The 27782-nt window shown below is 37.3% G+C and overlaps 1 protein-coding gene across 22 annotated transcripts; it reads right to left on the bottom strand.

The window, feature by feature from the left end:
- Positions 1 to 249: 249 nt before the first annotated feature.
- On the bottom strand, positions 250 to 26655 carry ptprc (protein tyrosine phosphatase receptor type C). Of its 22 annotated transcripts, XM_035523203.2 has the most exons (41): positions 26498 to 26655; positions 26276 to 26367; positions 22113 to 22130; positions 21689 to 21763; positions 19737 to 19817; positions 19428 to 19496; positions 18037 to 18174; positions 17372 to 17446; positions 16925 to 17062; positions 16269 to 16349; positions 15822 to 15959; positions 14862 to 14930; positions 12831 to 12857; positions 12478 to 12564; positions 12206 to 12280; positions 12082 to 12096; positions 11651 to 11917; positions 11146 to 11250; positions 10914 to 11027; positions 8402 to 8530; positions 8015 to 8167; positions 6909 to 7120; positions 6758 to 6821; positions 6531 to 6639; positions 6369 to 6403; positions 6185 to 6285; positions 5955 to 6045; positions 5769 to 5836; positions 5618 to 5654; positions 5428 to 5525; positions 5041 to 5166; positions 4439 to 4596; positions 4071 to 4206; positions 3783 to 3929; positions 3428 to 3515; positions 2887 to 3020; positions 2646 to 2780; positions 2405 to 2527; positions 2020 to 2186; positions 1674 to 1809; positions 250 to 1458 (listed from the first exon to the last, which is right to left on the bottom strand). In XM_035523203.2, the coding sequence occupies exons 2-41, from the start codon at positions 26325 to 26327 to the stop codon at positions 1132 to 1134; spliced, it is 4398 nt and encodes a 1465-aa protein (XP_035379096.2). In that variant the 5' UTR covers positions 26328 to 26367; positions 26498 to 26655; the 3' UTR covers positions 250 to 1131. The 22 variants fall into 22 exon arrangements, with proteins under 22 accessions (XP_035379096.2, XP_035379099.2, XP_035379098.2 ...); XM_035523206.2 differs by lacking the exon at positions 12478 to 12564; XM_035523205.2 differs by lacking the exon at positions 16269 to 16349.
- Positions 26656 to 27782: the final 1127 nt, after the last annotated feature.

The raw sequence follows: 27782 nt of genomic DNA, 5'->3' as shown, positions 1-27782 counted from the left end.
GTGAGTGGTAGCTCAGCTGTGCTTGGGGTAGTGGTAGCTCAATGGTCAAGGCACTTGACTAGTACTTAGAAGGTTACCAGTTCAGTGCCCAGTTTCCACTGCTTGGCTCTTGAGCAAGGCCCTTAACCCTTAATTGCTCAAATTGTACTTAGACATAATTGTAAGTTGCTTTGGATAAATGTGTCAGGTAAATGTTGTTCAATAAACTCTTGCCTCCTTACAGAAAAAAAAATGAACAGATACAAAGAAAACACTTCAATTTTATTTATTCTTTAGTTAACCAACTTAACCATATATGCAGAATTACACTGATATAGTTATCAAGAAATGACAAGCACACCAATTAATAGTTTGAAGTTGACTATGTAGTGCAAAGTTATCTTTGCCTTATGTAATCAAATCACTCTTTCAGGGTACATTCTGCACAAACATTCTACCATTTTGCACTGCATAAGTTAATTACTTAAAATAGGCTCTAGATATCAGATAAAACAATAAATTTTAGTAAACTTTCAGGGTACATTACATTCACATTTTCAAAAACTAAACAAACTAAACCAAAAATGATAAACCAATCAATTAGAAGTTACTTTTACAGATGGCAGTGCAGATTCATATTAAAAGAGGCTTATTTGAACGTGAATTGTGAACTTGGAATATATGAAACCTCATGGTACTAAAAGACCATAACGGTGTCATATATACTCATAACACATTACAATGAGATGTATTAACCTATAGGTACACTTTGTATTTTCTTTGTTCATGCTGTCATTGTATGTAAGGAGTAAAGTAGAATAAAACCCGAACTGTGCTCTGTACTCAATAAACTCAATGAAAGTCAATGAAAATTCTCAAAATATTAAATGAAAAATTATGTACAAAGATAATATTAACAACAACAACAACAACAAAATCCAAAAACAACCCAACTGAGGGTGTAGGTAATAATAGTATAATCTAAAACAAACAATATCAACAAGACATACAATTTCATCTTTAAACCAAATGAATATTAACATTTCCAAGTGGTATGATATAAACTGCTTGACTTTACTTTCTTATGCTGATATATATACCTGATATAATCTACTACCACTGATTGCATATATGCAATGTTAAGCAGACAGCTTATACCTCTACAGTAACAGTGGGACCATTGGTGGTGGTTTCACTGGGGGCTTTCTCTGGTACACAGCTCGACTCACAAGTGCCCTCTTGAGGCGATGGCGAAGCAGTGGCAGCATTGGGGTTCTCAACTGCCTGGTTCTCAGGAGGAGCAATCGCTTGGTTTTCAGGAGCCTGGCTGTTTGCTGCCTCCACTTGGTCTGCACTGGTAGTACCGCTCGCTTCGTTGATGACCTGCACAGAGTCAGGGGAAGCGGCGGCCTTCTTCACCTCGCCGTTCTGCACAGGGAAAGCTGCCTGCAGAGCTTCATAGAGGAACTGGTATTGCTCCTGTGCAAACAGGACACAGCCAGTTAACACAACATGGATGGGCATTATACGTTTGCAAAGACAGAAACTTTAAGTGATGTTGGTTAAGTTATGCAGCATTTTGTTCTCATATTTTTCCCATATTTCTCTATTTTGTAGACTTTGAGTCTGTGGGGTTCATGTTTCTTTGACAAAGACTTTGGCTGTGGGACGCCTGCTCAGGCACAAAGACTCACCAAGCTGGTAAACATGCCCAAGCGCTCCTTGCGCAGGCCTTTAGCCACCTGAAAGATGTCCACCAGCCTCTCCGTGTCCGCACTGTCCAGAAGCTTCCACAAGGCGCAGAAGATTCCGGAACGCGAGGACCCATCACTGATATGACAGACAGCCATTCACAAATACACAGTTGACTGATAGATATATTAAATGCTCATATGTTTTTTAATATGTAAGTTGCCAAAAGCTTGTTTTTCAGTTTGAGGGTATCTGTGCTACACATCTGGTGACATTCTACACACAACCACAGCCAAGTCACCCTGTAAAAAGTGGCCACTCCCCATAACCACAGGTGGCTACACTCACTTGCAGTGCACCACAATGGGGGAGCTTATGTTGTCTCTGCTATTGCCGTGACCAACGTTCTGCCTAATGCTCTTCATCATGTCGATCAAGTCAAGAGGGTTGGCTGGTAGCTCGTGCCCCGCCCATTTCAGGAAGTGATACTGCTCTGACGTAACACTTTCTTTTACCTGCCGGAGTCATAAGCGGTTATGAGTGTACTATAACTCCTTATACTATAGGATAAAAGCAAAAATGGATTACATACTTTTATTATAACTGCAATTTAAATGACCATATTGCCAGGCCAGCTGCAGCACAGTAGTCACTATATTTCCATTTAATTTAATTTTAATTGGTTGATATATACTCATAAACAAGGGGGTGAAGCCCATGGTGCAGTGCATACCTTTGTACTCTGTATTTGTAGGCGACGTCTGATGTATGTGGGAGTACTTTCAGTCTCCTTAACCTCCACCTCCATCTCCCCAAACACTTTCTTCTCCTCCGCCCAGTACTGGGCGCAGAACTCCTGAAGAACGAGCACACGAATCCAAGTCGTGAGCACAACATCCCCCGACACCCCTGAGAGTTCCAGGCTCTCTGTGCCAGCACGACTGGGAACACAGCGGACATGTGCGGAGACCCACCTTGCCATTCTCCATGCAGTCAGAGAGCATGATCACAGCTGGAACCTGCTTCTGGAAAAGCATCTGCAGGAAGTCCTCAACTGTGCTGTCCAGAGGTCCCTGCGCAGTGATGAGGCTCTTTGGACTCCAGTAACCCTAGAGCAACCGCACACATTTGACTGAGGGTTGTGAAAACTGTTCTCCCTTGTTGTCAAATTTTGTCTCCCCTGCACAAAAGTAAAAAACCTGTAAAGGCACATACATTCACATAAGAGGCATTGATGTATTTGGTGGATGTTTCGTCATCTTCGTCGGAGGAATAGTCTTCCTCATCCTCGGCATCACTGTTATGGCCTTCTTCTTCCTCCAGTTTTACCAGCACTCTGTTGAAGTCATCTGGGATAAATGGAAATAGCTGATCATTTAATGCTCTGGTTGCTCCTTCGTGAAACGCACATGTTCCTCACAGACGTTTCACTATCTTGCTATTTAGACTCTTTAAACATGGCATGACCTGAAGAGTTTCAGTTTACTGTCGTAGGTGAATTCTAACACCACAGATTATAGACCAAAATGGGTGGCCACCAACCCCTCAAAACACAAAACTACAATAGCACTCAGACTAATTTTCAAAACATTAGTACAGAAAGTAATTGCTCACATCAATTAAAATCTAAAAATATTAATTCGCGTTCATTACTACACACTGTTCATGAATCAGTGATTAAGAAATGATGATAATAACTGAAAAACCGCTCTGTCGGTCTGTACGAGAGCAGCAGGACCAGTGCGTTGATACTTACATGGCACTATCGAGGAGCGGTTCTTCTTCTTGTTCTCCTCAGTGGCCGCTAGGTTGGACAACCTCCAGTTTTTAAACTTTGGAAGTTTCTGCATAATAGCAACACACAATGTAATGCTGTGCTGGAAATTTCCTGTGCCATTCCACAGTAGCCTCTAACGCACGGAGTGCTTAATGATCAGAGGATTCTATTAAAAATTTCAGATTTTAGCATGGTAACTATATAATTTATTAGGGCAGGAGAGGTGAGAAACTCTAGTAAATTCTAGTAAATACTCCAAACTTTAGTATGGCACGGTATAGCTATGCAGTCATGAAGAACTAAAACGCACATGAATTGAGGTGAAAGCACCTACTTGATACTCTAGTTCCAGCAGACTGGGCTCATTGCCTTCCCTCTGTTTAAGTGTGTTGACTGTTGAATGGAAGTCCATCAGCGAGATCTCCGTCTCGCCAAACTGGTTGTACTCGATCAGTGCAGTGTGGATCAGAACATACTGTGACTGAGAGATTGAAAGCAGACAAACACACAAAAAAAACCCTCAACAAAACATATATAGGCTTATTGAAAACAAACACAACAACTGCCTACCTCAATACACGGAACCCGAGAAAACAGACACTGCCGTTGTCGTCAGCCTTACCTCCACTTGAACCATGAGACACCTCTGGCGACGCAGTTTGGCAACGTAGCCGTAGATGTCCATGCGGCCTTCTGCCTCCAGACTCTCGATCATGGCATCGATGCCAATGTAGGTGCCAGTGCGGCCCACTCCAGCACTGTGGGAGAAGGAACATTCAGCATCCCTTGTTGGGGGAAATGATACACTACAAAATATCATGTTAATAAGTAGGAATTTGTAAAATAAAATAAAGAAATAAAACTCCAGGCTTGAGAGACTAGTGAAAAACAACACGGTTAAGAGACTGGCTAAAACAGCTTGTGAATAATAGTATAAAATTCTCATTTGAGAAGAGCAGGTGTCTGCAGCCATAAAACAGCACCTCCTACCTGCAGTGGACAACAATTGGTCCACTGAAGATGTTCTTGAAGGAGTTCACCCTGCGCCGTAATTTGAGCAGCAGTCCGGGGTCTCCGGGCACGCCGTGGTCGGGCCAGCTCATGAACTGGATGTGGGTGACATCTCGCTCAGCTGCCTTCTCTTTTCGCTGCGCACACATAAGAGCACAGCTGAGGAGCCAGACAATGCAGTGCCTAAGAGATACAATGAGATTCATTTGGCCAAGACATGAAAGTCTCTGAGAACTCTTCAACCTGAAGAGATAGTGCAATACATTTACAGGATTTAGCTGGAAATTTTATCCAAAGCAACTTACCATTATGACTGAGTACAACTTGAGGGTTAAGGGCCTTGCTCAGGGCAAGCAGCAATTTGGCAGTGGTGGCCCTTGAACCATAAACCTTCTAATTACAAGTCAAGTACCTTAACCACTGAGCTACCACTGCCAAGACCTAAACCAACATTTCTAAATAAATGTCAGTAGCTTAATTTTGATCAGAAGTGATGTCCACGTAGACTCTAATGCGATTAACAAGAAAATGCCTGTAGATGAAAACACGGAGTGGAAACAAGACAACCGTAACGAACTCACATTCATCAGGCTAAGCTGGCGAATGATGTAGTCTGGGCAGTTCTCCTCGTGTTTGATCTTCACAACAAAATCATCAAAAATCTCTGTCTCCCTCTCCACGGATGGCCAGTACTGGGCACATTTGTTCTAAGAAGCAAAACATCATCGGTCAAACTTACGGAGCTTTTACATATTACGCATCGAGCCTTGTGTCTGAACAGATTATACAATGCTTTCCAAAGAAAATGGGTTTTGGTCTCTTTAGAACATAAACTTGAAATCTTTTACCTAATCTGTAATGTAAGATATAAAAGCTGCTCTTTGACAATGGAAAAAACTGATTTGGTGAGGTCAAACCCTTTATGAATGAATAAAAACACTGGCATGCAAACAAACTCATCCACCCACCTTGTTCCCTTCCTCGCAGCGGGTAACCATGACGATGATGGATGACTTTTGCTCCCAGACCATTCCCCAAAAATCTTCCACTGTCTCATCCTTTGGCCCTGAATGAAATCAGCATTACAATCAACATTAGCGATCAGGAAAGACTGCTAGTGTAGGCCTTAAAGATCAGAACAATAAGCTATGTGATTACCCTGGGCTGCTATGTATTTGTTGGGCTCCTTGTAACCCTGTACAAAGACATGTAACCAATTTGTAACTTTATAATATGAGGACAATGGGAATGGGTAAGTAAAATGTTACATTGTAACCTGCAGGCAAGGTTTCTGATGCACTACACGTACCTCAATAAAACTGGCATTAATGTAGTCATGTCTTCCTCCATTAGAGAGGGAAACACGATTGTAGTCATCTGAGAACACATGTAAGGGAACACTTTATTACTAATTGAATAATGATTGAAAACTGAACAAGAAACTAAATGTACAAACAATGGAGTTCAGACTGTATTTGGTCCATGTTTAACTCACAGGGAAGAATGTCCACATATCTATTCTTTGATTGGTTTTCTGATTTCTTGGCCTCTTTGACGGTGTAATTTGAGAAAATACGTGGAATGCTCTATGAAGAAAAAACAAGCAAGGCTTAACGGAAGCGAATCATCACATGTCTAGCCTCTCTGCCAACTCAGGCTTTGCTCTTTATTCTTGCCGAGGGAGCCGAGGCACGCGTAGTGTGGAATGAAATCAGCGCGAGTCACCTGAAATTCCTCCATGAACAGGCGTCCCTCATCAGCGATTTTCTTCCTGTAAGTGTCTACCAGCGCATCGGCACTGATGGGCTCCACGTGGAGCAGGTTTTCTGGACAGGAAGAGAACTACATTAGCCCAAGACCTCCAGTCCCAAAAAATGGACACTTGCAGGTAAAGGGAACAATACCTTACCTTGAGGAAGAAGGTGATCCATCTCACATACTTCACTGCAGTAACAAAAAAAAGGAGAAGACCAACTTGAGATTGGGTTAAAAATGGGTTAATTAAAAAAGTTAACCTACAATGTAGGCCAATATAGATGACAGCTCAGCAGTAGTGAGCGCTGACACAGACCTTGACCGCTTCCTCTGCAGAGCAAAGATTTTGTACATGACGAACAGGAGGGCAAGAGATGTAACAAAGATGAGGAAGCCCAGGAAGCCCAGAACAGCTTTATAATTGTCTGTCATTGAGAAACATATAGATATGTTTGTAAAGGAAAATTATGAGTTCTGAATTATTTCCTATAATATGTAGAACATCTTGACTAACACAAATTGGATTCAATTAAAACCTCTTACATTGAGTTGTATGTTGTGTACTTTGGACATCACTTTTATTTCCTTTGCCATTTTCAGCGTAGACCTGAAAGGAAAATATATAAGATGAAATGCAAATGCAGTGATGCCCGAAGTTAGTATTAAGAAACTGCAAATGATGAGTCATAAATACCAGAAATGTATAAGTCGTTAAGTAATAGAGGTTCTCCAAAAGGAAGGAACAATTGTCTCCATTTGATGTATTTTGTCTGTTAGATTCCACCTTATTGCCATTTGTGAGGTTTAGATAGCACTTTCCATTTTTCCCATTCCATTTAACGTGATATGTCACATAAAAGGCATTATGCTGAGGCATTACAAAATTCTTCTCAGAGATTTCAGGTTCTATAAAGGCAAAATGAGAGGCATACAAAATGAAAGGCATACACATACAAACTCAAGTGTCTAGTATCTCAGTCACTTGCAAAAGAATACTAAGTATTTTGGAACGTGGATTCCCAATGTTTGCAGTATCATTCTGAGGATCACACTGGGAGTAACCGAAATTGACCCCATCTTTATAACTCCTTGTGAAATCTCATTATCTTGCAATATCGTGAAACATATTGTGAACTGCCCTGCGCACAGACACCACATGTTGACATATAGCTAATGCCACATCATTTCAAAACATGTATTGTATCCATCATAAAAGTATTTGTGTTGTATGCACCAAATAAGACTGATTTGAGGGCATGTAACCTAAATAGGAGCAATTAGATCAGCTTGCCAGGAAATATGTATCCATTTTGCATCTGATCTAGGTCCAAGTGGAGCTCATGGGTCCTTTAGCAGGTTTTTAGAAGGAAGAACCACAGAGCTACCAGCTCTCCATTCATTCTGTTACTTATAGTTATGTTTGCATAAACAGTCCTCTGTGCTGAGAACCCTGTCACTGGGACAAGCTTTACTGGCCAGAGAGGACCGGTGGGGGTGAAGTCAGTACGTGAGTAAGGGAGGGGGGGGGGGGGGGATAAGGAGCAAAGTGGTACATTGTCTGCTAGTCTACATCTCTTCTCACCAGATGCACAAACATACAGTGAGGTGTACAGCTTGGCCCAGATGATCAGGCCAAGACTAAGGCAGAATCATTCAAATTCATCTGTCAGCATTGCTGGATAGTGGCATGGAGAGTGTTTCATGAAGGATCTGGATTATAATAGTATCAAATTTCCAAAAATATTGTTCTAAAGGTCTAAAGCATTTAATCATTGCAAATTCTTTACATGTCATACTTACTTCCAGACAGTGTTTCAACAGCCATTGTTATATTGTGGACATTTTTGTTGTCATAGTGAACACCAATTGTACATGTATAATGGCTATCAAATTCCAATGCAGGCACATTACAGGAATTCGGATTTTGGTTCCCATTGCATGAATGTATTTTTCCTGAAAGAACAAAGAGCACTCGCATCTTAACTCACAAAAAGATGACAAAACTCTTAATAATGAATATGGGCAGAATACACAATGCAAAGAATACTCTCTCAAGTTTTAGTTTCCATTCCATATATATATATAATAGAAACTAGAAATGACTGAAAATAAATTCTGATGTAAAAAGAGAAATGTTTTAAAAGATTCTTATATGAAAGAATGTTATAGAAAAGAATTATGTCTTACCTTGTTCACTCACACATGTGACATTATAGGTAACCTTTTGCTCATCACAGTTTGGGCTTGTTAAACTCCATGATGCCATAATGCTATTAGTACTTGCCTCGAGCTTAGGTTCACTACTATTTTTCCACTCTATATGAAAATAAATTTAGCAGATGAACATTTAAGTGTTTTATTTTCACTCCATGTCCAAATTAAATAATAAGGTAAAGTGATGTGAACATTTCCATTTTCTCACTATTGATGGCATTTTTGAGGACAATTTGCACAAAACTAATTCAAAATGAGCTAATTTTTAGATATAATGATTTGACAGGTGAATTACATCTCTTTGGAGCAGTATTGCTTTATTAATTCTTTCGACAAAGCATCAGTACTGTACTGAAAAAAAGGCTAAAAATATTTTTGCTCCAGTACTGACAGACAGAAATGGCTTTTTATTTGTTTCAAATGAATCTGATAGTGTACTCAACCTCTTTAAAGGGACAGTCTGGATTGTTAGTCAGAGTGTTGAAGTGCTTGAGCAGTCAGTATAACCACTAGGCCACTTTCAAGTGTGTGCAGTCTAACTTTGGCTATCAGAACAACAGTCCATGGTTAAAAGAAAAAAGATGATTTTTGATATAAACCAAAAATGGGTCACAGAGTCAACTTCTTTGGTGCTGGTAAATTTTGGTATTGCTGTGTTCTCTGAAGTTTGGTATTGTTGTGTCCTCCAATCTTTTTAGAACTCATCAGTGCCTGCTGGTTAAGTAACAGGAATACTGTAATGATAGTGGCGCTATATATATATATATATATATATATATATATATATATATATATATATATATATATATATATATATATATATATAGATAGATAGATAGATAGATAGATAGATAGATAGATAGATAGATAGATAGATAGATAGATAGATAGATAGATAAGTGCTCTTGCTTATGTACAGATAGCTAAGATATCTAAAATCTGAAATTGCATACTATCCTATGATATACTCTGATATACTCTATATAATCCCTGAAGTACACCAATATGAAGTCTGTGGAGAAATGACATACTAATGAAACACTAAAAGGTTATGACATGCTCATATGATGGTAAAGGTGTTGAATAACTTACCAAACATTAGCTAGCACATTTTAAACATGAATTAAATTAAACTGCTACATGTAGAGTGAATATGTAATTAAAAGAAAGAGCTGATGTGTGTTTTGATTACGGCCACTGATAGCCCCAGTTCCTTTCTGTGGTGCGAGACGGGATTTTAAAATAGTGTGACAAATGTCCTCTACAGTAATATAAAGACTTAAAATACAAAAGTTAGACTCAGAATCATGCAACAAATGAGCATTTTTGAACTGACTTATTCAACTTTTAAAACTAAACACCAAAAAGACATTTTGGCACAATTTGAAATGAGCCCTAAATGAGTCAAATGTGCTCAGTGGTTAAGGTATTTGACTTGTAATTAGAAGGTTTATGGTTCAAGCCCTGCCACTGTTGGGCCCCTGAGCAAGGCCCTTAACCCTCAAGTTGTACTCAGTCATAATTGTAAGTTGCTTTGGATAAAAGTGCCAGTTAAGTTCTGTAAATGTAAGCAGTACATGCTGCAATGGAGTTTATATATAGATGTGGGTAAAAACATCATTGAATATGTCATTAAATGCATAATTAATAACCGCATGGCTGCAGTTACTGTGGCTAAAAGTAACATAACAAGCTTTTAAAAACTGAATTTTGTAATTGGTTTTGTCCTGAACCTTCTCTGGTAACATTCTCTTTGAGGAATAAACCACAAACTGAAAGAGGAAGATAGGTCATGTGACCAATGGATGAAACATGGATTTGTAATTATTTAGAACATTATAAACACAGAATATTTTCCAAAAACGGGATGAAATATATATATTTTTAAAAACAACTGTATCAGTACTTCGAATGCAGAGGCCGATATTTACATTGTGTGGGGACCCATGTGTTATGCATATATACGCTGTTAACTGAAAATGGACAATATGATGGTTTATGTGCCCAAAATAAAGTAAGACATGTAAAAGAAAGGTTTATAAATAGCTGTTTTGCTTACATTTTGACTATGACAAGGAATGGTAATAAGAATTCAAAAGGCAACACAGTGGGAACCACTACTAATAGTAAAAAGCGAATCAAATCACTGTTAATTCAATAAATAAGTAGAAGGTGAGGTTTAATTGGGTCTTTAGATCTGTGCAACACAAACTGATATTTAATACTCTGACCTCCAGCTCGGAGGTACCGCTCTACAAGATGCTAGTGTAATACAGTAAAGTTACTGGAAGCAGGGCTGGGGGTAGTTTCTGGTTTGAACCAGTGCTAATGACAGTTAATATCTAAAATCACAAATCACAATTTGCTTAAAGCACCTGAGATCAATTTAAACATAAGGAGGAAAAGTGTCATCATGTCTAGGATTCTGCGTGCTAGCAAAAATGTCAAACTGTTTTTTAGAGTCTGATACTAATTATCAACTTACCACATTCAAAGTAAACTGGAAATGTCTCAGGGGCAAAGAAAGCGTATGTGGCAGTACAAGCGTAATTATGGTAAGGTTCCAGTTTAACATGTTCATTTTCTTTATATGGTCTTGCTGAAAAAAAAAATTATAATTGACATATTATTATGTTAGATGATTTTAACAATTTGTGAAACAAACAAAACAAGCAGCACCTCCTATGCATTTTATGCACAACAGTTCTAATGCTCACCAATGGAGTCGCAGCTGAATGTAACATCTCCAGCGCATGTTTCATTTCTATTTGTCCAATAGAATTCGCTGCTGACATTTTTGGTAAAATTGAAAGTAGGTTTATCTGTAACGAACACATTCAGGAAAACCAATGAGATTCTGAATCATTTTTTAAAGATCATATTACACATACTGTGAGCACACAAATATTTTGAAGATTTTATATTTCTAAATGGAAATGAGACAGAGAGACATATTCTAAAGAAAGACTGCATTATTATTATAATACAGGACTCTCTTTTCTGAAAACATGACATCATATTCCACTTAGTTTCAATTATCATTATTATATTCAATTTAACATTATTATTCATTTGTATGTTTGTTATTTTATTTACCAGAAATGGTTTGATATCTCAGACGTCAGTACACAATTGTTTATAGGAGTTACTAATACAAATTGTGTGGATAATATTTTATTTAATTACTGTAATAGGTATTGACTGTCTGCTTTAATTACTTACCCCAATAAGTAACATTTGTCAAAATTATGTTCTTCTTGAGTGTACAGGTAGGGTCTAAACTGACATTATAAGATCGGCAAGGCTCCAAATTCTTAAGTGGTATCTTGAAAATACCCTCAGACCCATTTATCGTTGCGTTGGTTATCATTACATTGAAACTGTTCTTGAGTATCACAGAGTAGGTTTCATTTGACCCAGCAGTTTTAAGATCTTCAAATGTCACTTGCAATTCATTTGTCATATTTTTTACTGTTACAGAGGATTCACCTGCAAAGACATTTGTTACTCATTTGCTATGGTGTACACACTTGAAAAAAAATAAATTTAATGAACCTGGGACAAATGTATCAAATCAAGATTACGTGTTACATGCTGTGGTACATGCTGTGTTACATTATGCTGTGTTACTTTTAAACATGATGGACACTTACATGTCTTGTGAGGATCTGTTGAGGCAAAAGATTACATTTTAAACCACGTCAATAAAATGTTCTGAAACAAAAGCACTGTTTGCATATGAACTGAACAAACCCGTGACACATTTGACACTATTACCTGCTTCAGTGGATGTGAGTGTGGGTGAGGCTGTGCTAAGACTCGATGAGTCAGAGGTGAATGTGGGTGAGGCCTCTGAAAATAACCAATATTACCAACAGGTTGTAAAGTGTATAACAAAGTTGCCAGCACTACAATACACACATAACATCTCCTATAGTAGCTCTGATCATAAAGGACATCTGCATGAGGTACATCTGGGTTAAATCAAGTGAAGGCTTTGTACAGGGATAAAACAGAAACAAATCTGTGACTAATGACACCTCTGTTACCTGTTGTGGTGGACATGCGTGGGGGTAAGATTGTGTTAATGGAGGATGCTGTGCGCGAAGCGTCAGTGGTGTCTGTGATAATGAGTCCTGCAGATTTTCAACATTATGAACAGGTTGTAAAGTGAGACAAAGTTACCAGTACTACAATGTCAGTAATGAATACATGTTATGATTTGTGCATAAAGGTTTAGTTCACTGAGGTGCTGCTGGATAATTTGCTGCTGGATAATTTGTCCAAAATATTCTACCAAAAGCACATTTGCCTTTACTCTGCAGACACCCAGCTTGTCAGAAACCAACTAATCTCACACAATACAGACAAAATGGATTCGATAAATATGCTTGTTACTCACGTGATGAATTTTCCGTGCTATGGTCTCCTGTGAAAAGAGTAATTTAAACAGGATATTGAAAAAAGAAGCAACAAAATACAAGGAAAATGAAGCACTGAAAATTCCAGAATGACATACACAACCTGGAAGCAATTTTTTAAAAACTTGCCAAAGTAAGTGATCGATTTGGATTCAAAAGCCTTTTGTATAGAGGATCAGCCTTTTGTATAGAGGATGTAAATAATTTTGACTCAAGAATAGTACATGGATGCAACACATCTGACGTTTGTGGAGATCCTTGCCCATAGGAACATTTGCTGTTGTTGGTGTTTGCAGTGATTGTGAGGTTTTAGGTGAAAGAAAGGGTGTGGTGGTCTGGTTTGCTGCTTCAACAATGGATACAACTGTGTGTTGTTGTGAGGTGGTTGGAGGAAAGCTGTTTGTATTGTTGTCTATGATCAGAGGAATGATGGTAAATTAATCTTGTAGCTCATATTCTACTAATCTACATCCAGGAAAAATAGGAAATAGTGATAATCCTTAGAAAATCTTTCACCAGAAACACCACATTATATAAATGTATTAGTATTCAGACAAAACAGATCTGCTGTGGCAAAGCCCATTTGGACTGATCTGTGTATGTGCGAAACACATGAGGATGAGAGAGTGTAGTCTAATCCAATGTGTCCAGAAAGAGGTTATGATCACACTTTCATCATGTAAATCATTCTGCAGTATAAGAGATCATTACAGGTTCCAGCAGTGGTTGTGGTTAATTGTTGGTGTTGTTAATATGAGTATGTCAATATATTTAAAATTATACACTATTTAGACCTGTCTGTGTCTGTCTCTGCGTGTGCGTGTGTGTGTGTATGTGTGTGTGTGTGTGTCATGTAGGCTACACAGAATGTTCATTATAATACACTAGTGCAAATTTAATTTTATGTTACACATAGATTTTAGTTGGTACTGACATGAATTCATTTGAGGAAGAGAAAGGTGCTAGCATCATCAGTGGGATTCTGGGTTCAATCCCCATGGAGCACACGTACAATGCTACTGAAAACAATGTTTGTTGCTCTAGATAGGAGGATGTGACAACTGCCATAAATGGACTCGAGGCATAAATACTCTAAAACGTTTGATCTGGAATACTTGGATTAATCTGAATAAGCCTAATCACTCTTTCACAAGTCAGTCATCATATCCAGATAACATTTACTTGTCTTCAAACATGTCAGGCTCTTTATAATAGTCTATAAGTCTAAGCTTTTAAATAGTCTATAGCCTAATAATCTGTTTCCAGAAACAGGGTATAATATCTAGCTACAACAGTGATCAATGAGAGTCTGGACCTACAGGCAGGTCTGTGGAATATCACTGCCAACAATAAGAGATCATTACCTGATCCAGCAGTGGATGTGTGTGAATAGTGATGTTGATGTGAGGAGGTGTGTGGACGAGAGGCTCTTTTATTTTCTGTGGCTAAAAGAAGCAAGAGATCTCACACTTGTAAAAATGTAAAATGGCTATCATTCTGGCTACAGAAGGGCAATACTTGTAGTTTGGAATAAAATAAAAACATTTGGCATATGTGGACCATTACTGGTGGAACCACTGGGGATGGAGGGGAAGGTGTAACGGCTTTCGTGTATAAATAGCGGATACAAATGTGAGCTGTTGTGAGTTGATGAGTGGAAGAAGGCTGTTTGAATTACTGTCTACGGTGAGAAGAATCATGGAATTAGTCTTGCAGCTCAATGAAAGAGAAAATACTAAAAAGAAGTAATGAAATTAAAATGTAAAAAAAAAAAAATCAGTTAGTACAAAAATCTGTATGATACTGTATTATATAACACATCATACCATAATGCCTGGATGTGGAGCATACACAACTTATAGGAGGAGAAATGTCTCTAGATTTTGTAGATTAATACAAATTGAGCCCAAACCAAAGTTTTGAATTGTGATGAGTTTTTGACTAGAGGTGGGAGTTTGAGGAGTGCAGGAGTGATTAAGAGTGTAAGGAATGATGAGTGGAGGCAGGGTTACCTTGACTGGTACTGAGACTGTTGAATGAGGTTGGCTGTGTGGAAGTAGAGGCCATCTTTGAGTCGCTATCTGTATGACAAGATCATGAGCATAACAGAGTCCAACATTACCAATTTAATCAGCAGCTTTTTACTTTTTTATTACTATTCAGACAAAACAGATCTGCTGTGGCAAACCCCATTTGTACTGATCTGTGTACATGCGAAACACATGTGGATGAGAGCCTGTAGTCTAATAATCTGTGTCCAGAAAGAGGTTATGATCACAATTTCATTATGTAAATCATTACCTGTTCCAGCAGTGGTTGTGGGAAATTGTTGGTGTTGATGTGAGGGGGTGTGTGGAGGAAAGGATGTGCTCATATTTATGGCTACAAGAAGTGAGAGTATGTTAATATATTCTAAATTAATACCATAATAATATCATATAGGCTACACATATTCTTTATAATACACTAATACAAAATGTACTTTATGTTACTCTTACTAATTTTTGGTTGGTATTGACATCAGTTAATCTGAGGAAGAATGTTCTTATTCTCTGTGCAGGACATTTGTACAGCAATGCGCAAGTAACACCAGTGGGGACATGAGATCAGTTCCCAAGGAGCACACGTACGGTGATATTAAAAAGAATGTTCATGACTCTAGATAAGAGAATGTGGGAAGTTCCATAAATGGAATTAAGACAGACAGACAGACACTCTAAAGCCTTTGATCTGGGATAGTTTGTTTCCTTTGAATAAGTCTGATCATTCTTTCGGTCAGTCAACATGTCTAAATAAGATTTAATATTCTTCAGACATGTCAGGCTGTTTTTAATAATATATAACAACAACCTATTACCTACGTACTTCTAACACATAAAGAGTAAAAATCATTCTAGCATCATAGTATGTGGATGAAATAACATAGTAAATGGACAAAAATAAACACATCTGACATTTGTGGAGCTCCTTACCCTCAGGAACATTTGCTCTTGATGGTGTTTGCTGTGAATGTGAGGTACTAGATGGAGCTGAGGGTTTAGTCTGCTTTGTTGTTTCACTACTGGATACATCTGTGTGTTGTTGTGAGTTGATGAGTGGAGGATTGGTGTCTGTAATGTTGTATAGGACCAGAAGAATCATGGTAAATTAATCTTGCAAATCATATGCTACTAATCTACATCTAGAGATATTAGGAAAATTATAATCCATAGAAAATCTTTGACCAGAAAAACCATGTTATATGAATCTATTAGTGTTCAGACAAAACAGATCTGCTGTGGCAAACCCCGTTTGTACTGATCTGTGTACATGCGAAACACATGTGGATGAGAGCCTGTAGTCTAATAATCTGTGTCCAGAAAGAGGTTATGATCACAATTTCATTATGTAAATCATTCTGCAGTATAAGAGCTCATTACCTGTTCCAGCAGTGGTTGTGGGTAATTGTGGGTGTTGATGTGAGGGGGTGTGTGGAGGAGAGGATGTGCTCATATTTATGGCTATAAGAAATAAGAGTATGTTAATATATTCTAAATTAATACCATAATAATATCATATAGGCTACACATGTTCTTTATAATACACTAATACAAAATGTACTTTATGTTACTCTTACAAATTTTTGGTTGGTATTGAGGAAGAATGTTTTTACTCTCTGTGCAGGACATTTGTACAGCAATGTACAAGTAACACCAGTGGGGACATGAGATCAGTTCCCAAGGAGCACACGCACGGTGATATTAAAAAGAATGTACATGACTCTAGATAAGAGAATGTGGGAAGTGCCATAAATGGAATTAAGACAGACAGACAGACACTCTAAAGCCTTTGATCTGGGATAGCTTGTTTCCTTTGAATAAGTCTGATCACTCTTTCGGTCAGTCAAGATGTCTAAATAAGATTTAATATTCTTCAGACATGTCAGGCTGTTTTCAATAATATTTAACAACAACCTATTACCTACGTACTTCTCACACATAAAGAGTAAAAATCACTCTAACATCATAGTATGTGGATGAAATACCAAAGTATATGGACGAAAATAAACACATCTGACATTTGTGGAGCTCCTTACCCTCAGGAACATTTGCTCTTGTTGGTGTTTGCTGTGAATGTGAGGTACTAGATGGAGCTGAGGGTTTAGTCTGCTTTGTTGTTTCACTAGTGGATACATCTGTGTGTTGTTGTGAGTTGATGAGTGGAGGATTGGTGTCTGTAATGTTGTATAGGACCAGAAGAATCATGGTAAATTAATCTTACAAATCATATGCTACTAATCTACATCTAGAGATATTAGGAAAATTATAATCCATAGAAAATCTTTGACCAGAAAAACCATGTTATATGAATATATTACTGTTCAGACAAAACAGATCTGCTGTGGCAAACCCCGTTTGTACTGATCTGTGTACATGCAAAACACATGTGGATGAGAACCTGTAGTCTAATAATCTGTGTCCAGAAAGAGGTTATGATCACAATTTCATTATGTAAATCATTCTGCAGTATAAGAGATCATTACCTGTTCCAGCAGTGCTTGTGGGTAATTGTTGACGTGAGGGGGTGTGTGGAGGAGAGGATGTGCTCATATTTATGTCTACAAGAAGTGAGAGTATGTTAATTTAATTTAAATTAATACCATAATAATATCATATAGGCTACACATGTTCTTTACAATACACTAATACAAAATGTGCTCTATGTTACTCTTACTAATTTTTGGTTGGTATTGACATCAGTTAATCTGAGGAAGAATGTTTTTTCTCTCTGTGCAGGACATTTAAACAGCAATATTCAAGTAACACCAGTGGGGACATGAGATCAGTTCCCAAGGAGCACACGTACGGTGATATTACAAAGAATGTTCATGACTCTAGATAAGAGAATGTGGGAAGTGCCATAAATGGAATTAAGACAGACAGACAGACACTCTAAAGCCTTTGATCTGGGATAGCTTGTTTCCTTTGAATAAGTCTGATCATTCTTTTGCTCAGTCATCATGTCTAAATAAGATTTAATATTCTTCAGACATGTCGGGCTGTTTTCAATAATATATAACAACAATCAATTACCTATGTACGTCTCACACATAAAGAGTAAAAATGACTCTAACATCATAGTATGTGGATGAAATACCAAAGTATATGGATGAAAATAAACACATCTGACATTTGTGGAGCTCCTTACCCTCAGGAACATTTGCTCTTGATGGTGTTTGCTGTGAATGTGAGGTACTAGATGGAGCTGAGGGTTTAGTCTGCTTTGTTGTTTCACTAGTGGATACATCTGTGTGTTGTTGTGAGTTGATGAGTGGAGGATTGGTGTCTGTAATGTTGTATAGGACCAGAAGAATCATGGTAAATTAATCTTGCAAATCATATTCTACTAATCTACATCTAGAGATATTAGGAAAATTATAATCCATAGAAAATCTTTGACCAGAAAAAGCATGTTATATGAATCTATTACTTTTCAGACAAAATCAATCTGGTGCAAAAAGCCCCATTTTTCCAATGTGTACAGATGAAACACATGTGAATGAGAGGTTGTAGTCTAATAAACTGTGTTGAGAAAGAGAGAATTATCAATATTGCCCTACTTCACTTCATTCATTCTGCACAATAAGAGATGTATTAGAGGATTAGAAGAAGCAACAATTCATGAAAGAATTCCCTACACTATTCAAAATGTAGGTCAAATTATCTGGTGTGACTTTTCGTTTTGTTGTTGTTTGTTGGTTTGTTTGCTTGCTTGCTTGTTTTTTTATTGCACCATATACAAAAATATTCTTTATACTGCACCTTAGAATAAGACACAATGGATCTGTTATGACATTTGCTATTTTGTGGTTGAGACGCATCTCAAGTCATATTTGCAGGAAAGCCTGTAGTATCATCTCATGTAATTAGTTCATAAGAAATTATCCATCTTATATCTAAGATACTTGGATTCAGATATCAGATCAGTCTTTTGTAATTCAGTCACCATCTCCAGGAAAGTTGATTGAGAATATAATAGTTGCACTTCATATGAAAATTAACACGAAGGGACCTGATGAAGTTGCTGGTTGCAGTGGATGTGAGATACTGGGTGGAGGAGAGCATACATGCTGCTTTGCTGGTCCAACTGGAGCTACATTTAGGTGGTGATGTGAGCTTAGTGGTGGAAGGCTATTTGCACTATTGTTTGCTTGAGCTTGCTACAAAGATTTGGTTTAATAATACTAATACATTTGGAGGCCATTATACCACTCATTGTTATTAGTGCAATAATCAAGAAGCAGTCAAGCTCAAACAAAGGGAAAATACTAAAAAGAAGCAATGAAATAAAAATGAATAATCACTTAGTAGAAAATCTGTATGATACTGTATTATATAGCACATCATACCATAATGCCTGGATGTGGATCATACACAGTGAAGTTACAGGAGGAGAAATGTCTCTAGATTTTGTAGATTAATACAAATTGAGCCCAAACCAAAGTTTTGAATTGTGATGAGATTTTGACTAGAGGTGGGAGTTTGAGGAGTGCAGGAGTGATTAAGAGTGTCAGGAATGATGAGTGGAGGCAGGGTTACCTTGACTGGTACTGAGAGTGTTGAATGAGGTTGGCTGTGTGGAAGTAGAGGCCATCTTTGAGTTGCTATCTGTATGACAAGATCATGAGCATAACAGAGTCCAACATTACCAATTTAATCAGCAGCTTTTTACTTTTTTATTACTATTCAGACAAAACAGATCTGCTGTGGCAAACCCCATTTGTACTGATCTGTGTACATGCGAAACACATGTGGATGAGAGCCTGTAGTCTAATAATCTGTGTCCAGAAAGAGGTTATGATCACAATTTCATTATGTAAATCATTCTGCAGTATAAGAGCTCATTACCTGTTCCAGCAGTGGTTGTGGGTAATTGTGGGTGTTGATGTGAGGGGGTGTGTGGAGGAGAGGATGTGCCCATATTTATGTCTACAAGAAGTGAGAGTATGTTAATTTAATTTAAATTAATACCATAATAATATCATATAGGCTACACATGTTCTTTACAATACACTAATACAAAATGTGCTTTATGTTACTCTTACTAATTTTTGGTTGGTATTGACATCAGTTAATCTGAGGAAGAATGTTTTTTCTCTCTGTGCAGGACATTTGTACAGCAATGTACAAGTAACACCAGTGGGGACATAAGATCAGTTCCCAAGGAGCACACGTACGATGATATTACAAAGAATGTACATGACTCTAGATAAGAGAATGTGGGAAGTTCCATAAATGGAATTAAGACAGACAGACAGACACTCTAAAGCCTTTGATCTGGGATAGCTTGTTTCATTTGAATAAGTCTGATCACTCTTTTGGTCAGTTATGATGTCTAAATAAGACTTAATATTCTTCAGACATGTCGGGCTGTTTTCAATAATATATAACAACAATCAATTAACTATGTACGTCTCACACATAAAGAGTAAAAATGACTCTAACATCATAGTATGTGGATGAAATACCAAAGTATATGGATGAAAATAAACACATCTGACATTTGTGGAGCTCCTTACCCTCAGGAACATTTGTTGTTGGTGGTGTTTGCTGTGAATGTGAGGTACTAGATGGAGCTGAGGGTTTAGTCTGCTTTTTTTTTTCACTACTGGATACATCTGTGTGTTGTTGTGAGTTGATGAGTGGAGGATTGGTGTCTGTAATGTTGTATAGGACCAGAAGAATGATGGTAAATTAATCTTGCAAATTACTTTTCAGACAAAATAGATCTGGTGCAATAAGCCCCATTTTTCTGATGTGTACAGATGAAACACATGTGAATATGAGGTTGCAGTCTAATAAACTGTGTTGAGAAAGAGAGAATTATCAATATTGCCCTACTTCATCCATTCATTCTGCACAATAAGAGATGTATTAGAGGATTAGAAGAAGTAACAATTCATGAAAGCATTCCCTACACTATTCAAAATGTAGGTCAGATTATCTGGTGTGACTGTTCGTTTTGTTGTTGTTTAATGGTTTGTTTGCTTGGTTTTTATTGCACCATATACAAAAATATTCTTTACACTGCACCTTAGTATAAGACACAATGGATCTGTTATGACATTTGCTATTTTGTGGTTGAGACTGATGTCAAGTCATATTTGCAGGAAAGCTTGCCGTGTAATAATTTCATGAGAAATTATCCATCTTATATCTAAGATACTTGGATTCAGATATCAGATCAGTCTTTTGTAATTCAGTCACCATCTCCAGGAAAGTTGATTGAGAGTACAATAGTTGCACTTCATATGAAAATTAACACGAAGGGACCCAATGAAGTTGCTGGTTGCAGTGGATGTGAGATACTGGGTGGAGGAGAGCATACATGCTGCTTTGCTGGTCCAACTGGAGCTACATTTAGGTGGTGATGTGAGCTTAGTGGTGGAAGGCTGTTTGCACTACTGTTTGCTTGAGCTTGCTACAAAGATTTGGTTAAATAATACTAATACATTTGGAGCCCATTATACCACTCATTGTTATTAGTGCAATAATCAAGAAGCAGTCAAGATGAAACAATGGGAAAATACTAAAAACAAGCAATGAAATAAAAATGAATAATCACTTAGTAGAAAATCTGTATGATACTGTATTATATAGCACATCATACCTTACTGCCTGGATGTGGATCATACACAGTGAAGTTACAGGAAGGCAAATGTCTCTAGATTTTGTAGATTAATACAAATTGAACCCAAACCAAAGTTTTGAATTGTGATGAGTTTTTGACTAGAGGTGGGAGTTTGAGGAGTGCAGGAGTGATTAAGAGTGTCAGGAATGATGAGTGGAGGCAGGGTTACCTTGACTGGTACTGAGAGTGTTGAATGAGGCTGGCTGTGTGGAAGTAGTCATGATTGAGTTGTTTGAGTTGTTACCTGTATCACAAGATCATGAGCATAACAGAGTCCAACACTACCAATTTAAACAGCAGCTTCTTACTTTTCTATTACTATTCAGACAAAACAGATCTGCTGTGGCAAACCCAGTTTGTACTCATCTGTGTACATGTGAAACACATGTGGATGAGAGCCTTTAGTCTAATACACTGTCTAGAAGGAGGTTATGATCACAATTTCATTACGTAAATCCATGTTTGAGTCGCTACCTGTTTGACAAGATCATGAGTATAACAGACTCAAATGTAAACACCAGCTTTTCATTTTTCTCTCCATTGTGACCACACAAAGCAAACAATAATTACACTTCAAGGGTGCAGTTACTTACCTGCTGCTGATAATATACCTGTGGAAAGAGAATGAGCTTTTTTAGTGACCAGGTGAACCAATGCCCAAGGACTCTATTTGTAAACCGTTTCATATCTACACAACTGATTTATGAAAACAACAAACAACTTCTTTTCCTTGACCATATTTCTGTCCATCTAAAGTTTTCTCAGAAATTTGCAGTTTTGATTTAATTTTTATAAATTACTTAAAATGGGTGGCTCAATAATCAGCAGCTTACATGGGGCTGCTTACTCTTAGTTAGTTGCCATAGCAATTCAGCACATGAAAGCTATTTCAGTTTTTTTCAACCACAGCTTCCTGTGCGATGGCTAAAGCCTACCCCCTTCCCCACTCGGATGCACTTTGGTTTCTTTTCTTTTGTTTTGCTTCATGCAGTTAATCTACATTTGAATTTGAACGCACATTCCAATGCACAATTTGTGCTTCCAGTGTATACACTGATTAATTAGCTAAACCTTCATTAACTTAACAGGCCACAACTGATGTGTAAAGAACCACAGAAAGAATTATCTGTCCAAACATACACAAGCAATAAGCACATTTAAATATATATCCATTACAAAGTGCCAAATAATAGAACAGTGTACTACAATAATCTGTTTGCTCCTGCATCGTATTCTATTTATTTGCTGCCATATTAATTTTAAGTAGGGGGCATCAAATAAGACAGATAAGAAAATACTCCACATTTGTCGCTCTAGCCAGACTTTCAGTGCAAGGACACTTTTTTATGTCTTTCTCTTTTCCCGGATGTGGTTTTGCTCAATTCATTTCACAGCTTGAACGACACACATTCTGCAAGAATGGTTTTAGAAAATCCACCCACTTAATGGAACATGGTACATTATGAACAATGGCCTTACCATAAATGGCCCCTTTTTTATATACACTTTTAAAACTTGAGAAAATGTTTCATGTATTCATAAAAATGTGTGGGAATTTTCAACAGAAAAATTATTTGATATCATTCTGTAACACCTATCATACAACCAGTTGATAGGTTGTATTGGAGTTGAAATGAGCTACAGCCACTTTGAAAAATTATACTGCAAAGGCATATAGCCTTCTGAGAGAAAGGGTTAAAATCTTTTTACCGTACAATAATTACATCCAAAAGTTTTATGATCGGCTATTCTCTCGTTGGAACTATAGGCTCAGTAATCAATAATTAGGTATGGCTGCATTAATGTGAGAGAGTTATAGTAAGTAAAAAATAAGGAATATATACTGGATATATAAAATATTTACTGGATATTTGTCATAACCAGGGCCTGATTTGAGGGGGAATGTCAGGGGATGCCATCCCATCAGTAAAAAAAAGAGACAAAACCGCACCCATGTAAAACTTTGCTCCCCAGTTCACCCCCCCCCCCCCCCCCGCCCGACGGCATCTGCTTTTATCAAATAAGATGTATATTATCGATATTTTAATTACATCTACAGATGAGATCTTCAGAATACTAACCTCTGTTTTGAATACAAAGGGAGTATGAGGAGGGGGTTAGCACCTATACAGTAGGGGCCACTCCCATATATAGTGGTGTATGGGGTGCCGATCGTGCACACTCCATAGTTCAGATTCAGACAGGAACGAACTAGATTATTTGATTCCCCCACCTCACTCACTCAGGTGAAACACACCATCCCACCTCAATTTCTTTTACCACTAGACCACTGATCATAGCTAACACGACACTTTAAGTACTGATGGATTTTTCTGTACTCATAAAATATTTTTCAGTGTGAACAGTTAAATGATTTAGGTGGAATAATTTTAAATAGGTATTTAAACTTATGATTAAAGTTTAAACAATAGTTCAATTTTGAGCTATTTATTATTTATTATTTTACCTTTTAGCAGTAAATAAATATTAGATATTATAAATCCAAATGGGCATCCAACATGGTCTTATTATTCCAAATGTGTACAAATTTACATGAGCCAAAAACATTTCAAATAGTGACGGGTTGGAGTGAAAGGGATTAGCAGTAGTGTCTTTTTTATGACAAAGGTATATGAAGTCCAATTTAAATCATTCAGACTTGTTATAATTCCTATTAAATTTTCATTAGATTAGGTTCAGACATTGTGCTCTGTGACTCATTACTTGCACCTCCGTAAATATTCAAATTTGGATCAGCAGAAACTGAACTTAAATTTATCAAAAATTTTGATGGTGTTTTAAAAAGATTTCTGTGTGATACTCAGATTTTACTAAACTGTAACAAATACTTAAATCAGATGACTACAGTGTCTTTAATGTTTTTGAAAAAAAATTAATTATCTGGTTGTTCGTTATAATTTATTTTCACACATGAGTTTGTGTGTAGTGTAAATAATTGATAATAGAGGGCAGCAAGCTAAATGACTGAAATCTGACAAGGATGCTAATCTGACCAGAAAAGAAACCAAGCAGATATAATTTTACACTCTACTTAATTAAAAACATATTCATTAATTTGAAAAGTATCACAGTGCAGTGTTTAAAATTCAAGCACCTCTGTAACCAGATATGGCCTTTTCATGCTTTAAGAAGGCAAAATATGATAACACTGTAACCAAAGGTGCGGAAGCTCAAAATAAGAGGTGTACCAGTAAGAGGGTAGTGGTAGCTCAGTGGTGAAGGTACTCGCTTTACAATTGGAAGGCTGCCAGTTCAAGCCCCGCCACTGTCGGGCCCGTGAGCAAGGCCCTTAACCCTCAATTGCACATTTTGGTTAAATGTGTCAGCTGAATGCAATAGTTCTATAATGTTTAGAGTGTCTATAATAATGATTAGCTGTTCTCCTCTTCTGACCACCCTGACATGTAAGCACATGATGGTAACTCTCACACTTCCTACAGTGGGCCCTTTCCTCATTTTTGCTTTTTTTTTCCCAGTATTTTCTACTACCTACAGTGTATACACATCTATGGTGTAGATTTTTTGTAACATGCCATAGGTATTACTTCATTTCGCCATGTCTTTTTTTAAAACTTTTGAATTTTTTTTTATTTAGCACCATGGAAACTAATGAGCTCATGCTTGTGAGGAAGAGACACCAGCGCAAACTGGAACGAGGAAGTGGTCAAAAGCCTGTGCCGAGAGCCTACAATTCACACACACACACACACACACACACACACACACAAACCCCACGTACAAAAAAAACGTTCTGAAGAAACCCTGACTTCACTGAGTATTAGCACTGGTACCTAATGTTCACATAACCCAGACATGGTATGATCATCCAGACTGTAGATTAAAACTGTACTTGGTCCATATGTCTTGGGGAGAGATGGAGCAGAAGTGTTAACATTACACAGTGGATTGCAGACAGTTTTTGTCAGAATGTGGAAGGGAAGATCAGGCTAAGATGCTAACAGCAAACACAGAGTGAAACTGTTTGAGCTGCCATTATGCATGAGGCAGCTGAGCCAGAATGAAGCACCAACAGGGACACACCCAAACCCCACCAGCAAACACCAATCCTACAACGCCAGCACTCTCCGCAGGTTCTCACTCCCAAAAACCCAACCCATCAACAGGAGCCCTATTCCCAGATTACCACCACAATAATCTCATCAAGTGCCATTTCCACCAAACATTAATTCCATCTGCAACAGCACTGTGCTCAGGTGACCACCACCAAACATGAAGCACCCCCATGTCAGTAATTCTATATTCTATGTTCTGAGTTCTAATGGACTTAATCTATTCATTCATGCATATTTTAGAAACTGTGCCATTAGGGTTAGCTGCAATGTTGCTCATTTTTAACTTTCTTCAAAATTGCTCTAACTCTATATATTTTTATATTTTATGTTTAATTACACTCACAAAGAGAATTCCTTAAGTTAAGAATTACATAATTAAAGCATTTCCATTTTAGAAACATTTTTTATTATGATAATCCTGTAAACTATAATCTACTATGTTCACATTTACATGGCAGGCCCTTCAGACCAGTATCACACTAACATTCTCATCTCTAAGCAAAAAAATATTAAAGATCAAATAAAAACAGTATAGTTATGCTCAGGTTTTAATTCATATGTACCCATCTGGATGAAAAGCATCCTGTCACTATTTAGCCCCTAAAGACAACTTTGAAATGTGCCTCCATTCAAAAATGTTAATAATAAAAGTTTGTACTTACAAATTGCTAATCCTGTTAGGACCAAGAACATTAGTCCAAGAAATTTCGCCATTACCAGGGGTACAAGTGCCTCTTCTAAGACACCATAAGTCCTGGTAGAAACAGAAACAAAGAGTTAAACATTGGTCTATTTTTGCTTTTGGGGGACTTTTTTTTTCCTGCTTTTGTAATATAAATCATTGTAGATTTTGCTCATTGAACACTCCAGCTTCTCAAACTTACGTTTTCTCTGGTGTCTAATCAGTTGGCACGGTTTCCTGGGAGTTTTACACCCCCAGTTTACTGAAGCTTGCTTTAGGCTTGACAAAAAGAGCAATGACACGAACACTCTCACCTTCAGTAATGCGCTAAGGGCGTCTTAACAGGAAGTTGCATTTTAAGCTACGCCACAATCTCTCGCCTTGTACTTCTGTGTCATCCTTTAAAACTATGAAACAAAATACTAAGGGCTTCAAGATCATCTATACAGAAAACGTCTGCCAGTCCTCATGTACGTATCTTTACTGAGAACCACAGCTTGTGTGGGGAAACAATTTTTCATTTCAAATTCAACGACTTGGGCATATATTTCACATTTTATGTAGAAGCATGTAGAAGCACTGTATGTGGAAGCATACAAATGTTAGTCATAATAATTTTAATGTTTAATCCTAAAGTGAATGGAAGGTTTGTGCAACTGACAGCATTTGATCTTAAAATAATAAAGTGAACATAGCTGCTGGTTAAAACATACTGCACAAGCAACATAAGCATGAGGTAAATGTTAAAATAAAAATCAGTATCAACTAAGTTTGCATTTATGATATTGACTGGGTAGTGTACAAAAAAATAAAATAAAATAATAATAATAATAATAATTTGCTTTCAGATTTGGCAATTAGTGGGCTGTGTTGTGTGTTCAAAATTACTAAACTGTCCCACTATAAAATAACCCACTTACACCAAAAGCATCAATGAAGTGAAGGAGGAACCAAAAATATTATACAAATACCATATTACGAATAAACACCCTTGATATTAACAAATCCTACTAAAATTCTAAAACATCCATTCCACATCCACACTGAATAATGACACATTTTCTCCAGGCAAATAATTTGAGAACAGATCTAAATCTAATTCATTTAGTCTTCTGTTTAGGGTTAAAAGCCAAAGACACGTTCATATAGTTTAAGGACTCTATGAATACATCTCACTTTTCTAGGGCCTTCAGCGTAGGGTGTGCTGCAAGATACCACTTCCTTGCTCATTCTTCTTCTCCTCTCTTTGGTTTCCCGCCTATTTGAGGAAGTAGCAGAGGCATATTCATATGAGAACTCACAAGAGCAGCTTTCTTGACTTTAAAGTCACAATTCAGACAGAAACCTTTCTAGAATTTCTATTTGCTTTGACAACAGGTGATTTTTTATCATTTAAATTTGACCATAAAGTACTGACTCTAATGTTGTAGGATTTCATGATTGTTCAATTAATTTCATTAAGAATTGGCCCAGACATTAGAATCTAA

This window comes from Electrophorus electricus, chromosome 26 (assembly GCF_041902795.1).
Source record: "Electrophorus electricus isolate QZ-2024a chromosome 26, ASM4190279v1, whole genome shotgun sequence".
NCBI classification, from domain to species: domain Eukaryota; kingdom Metazoa; phylum Chordata; class Actinopteri; order Gymnotiformes; family Gymnotidae; genus Electrophorus; species Electrophorus electricus.
This window is presented reverse-complemented; position numbering and strand designations above follow the sequence as displayed.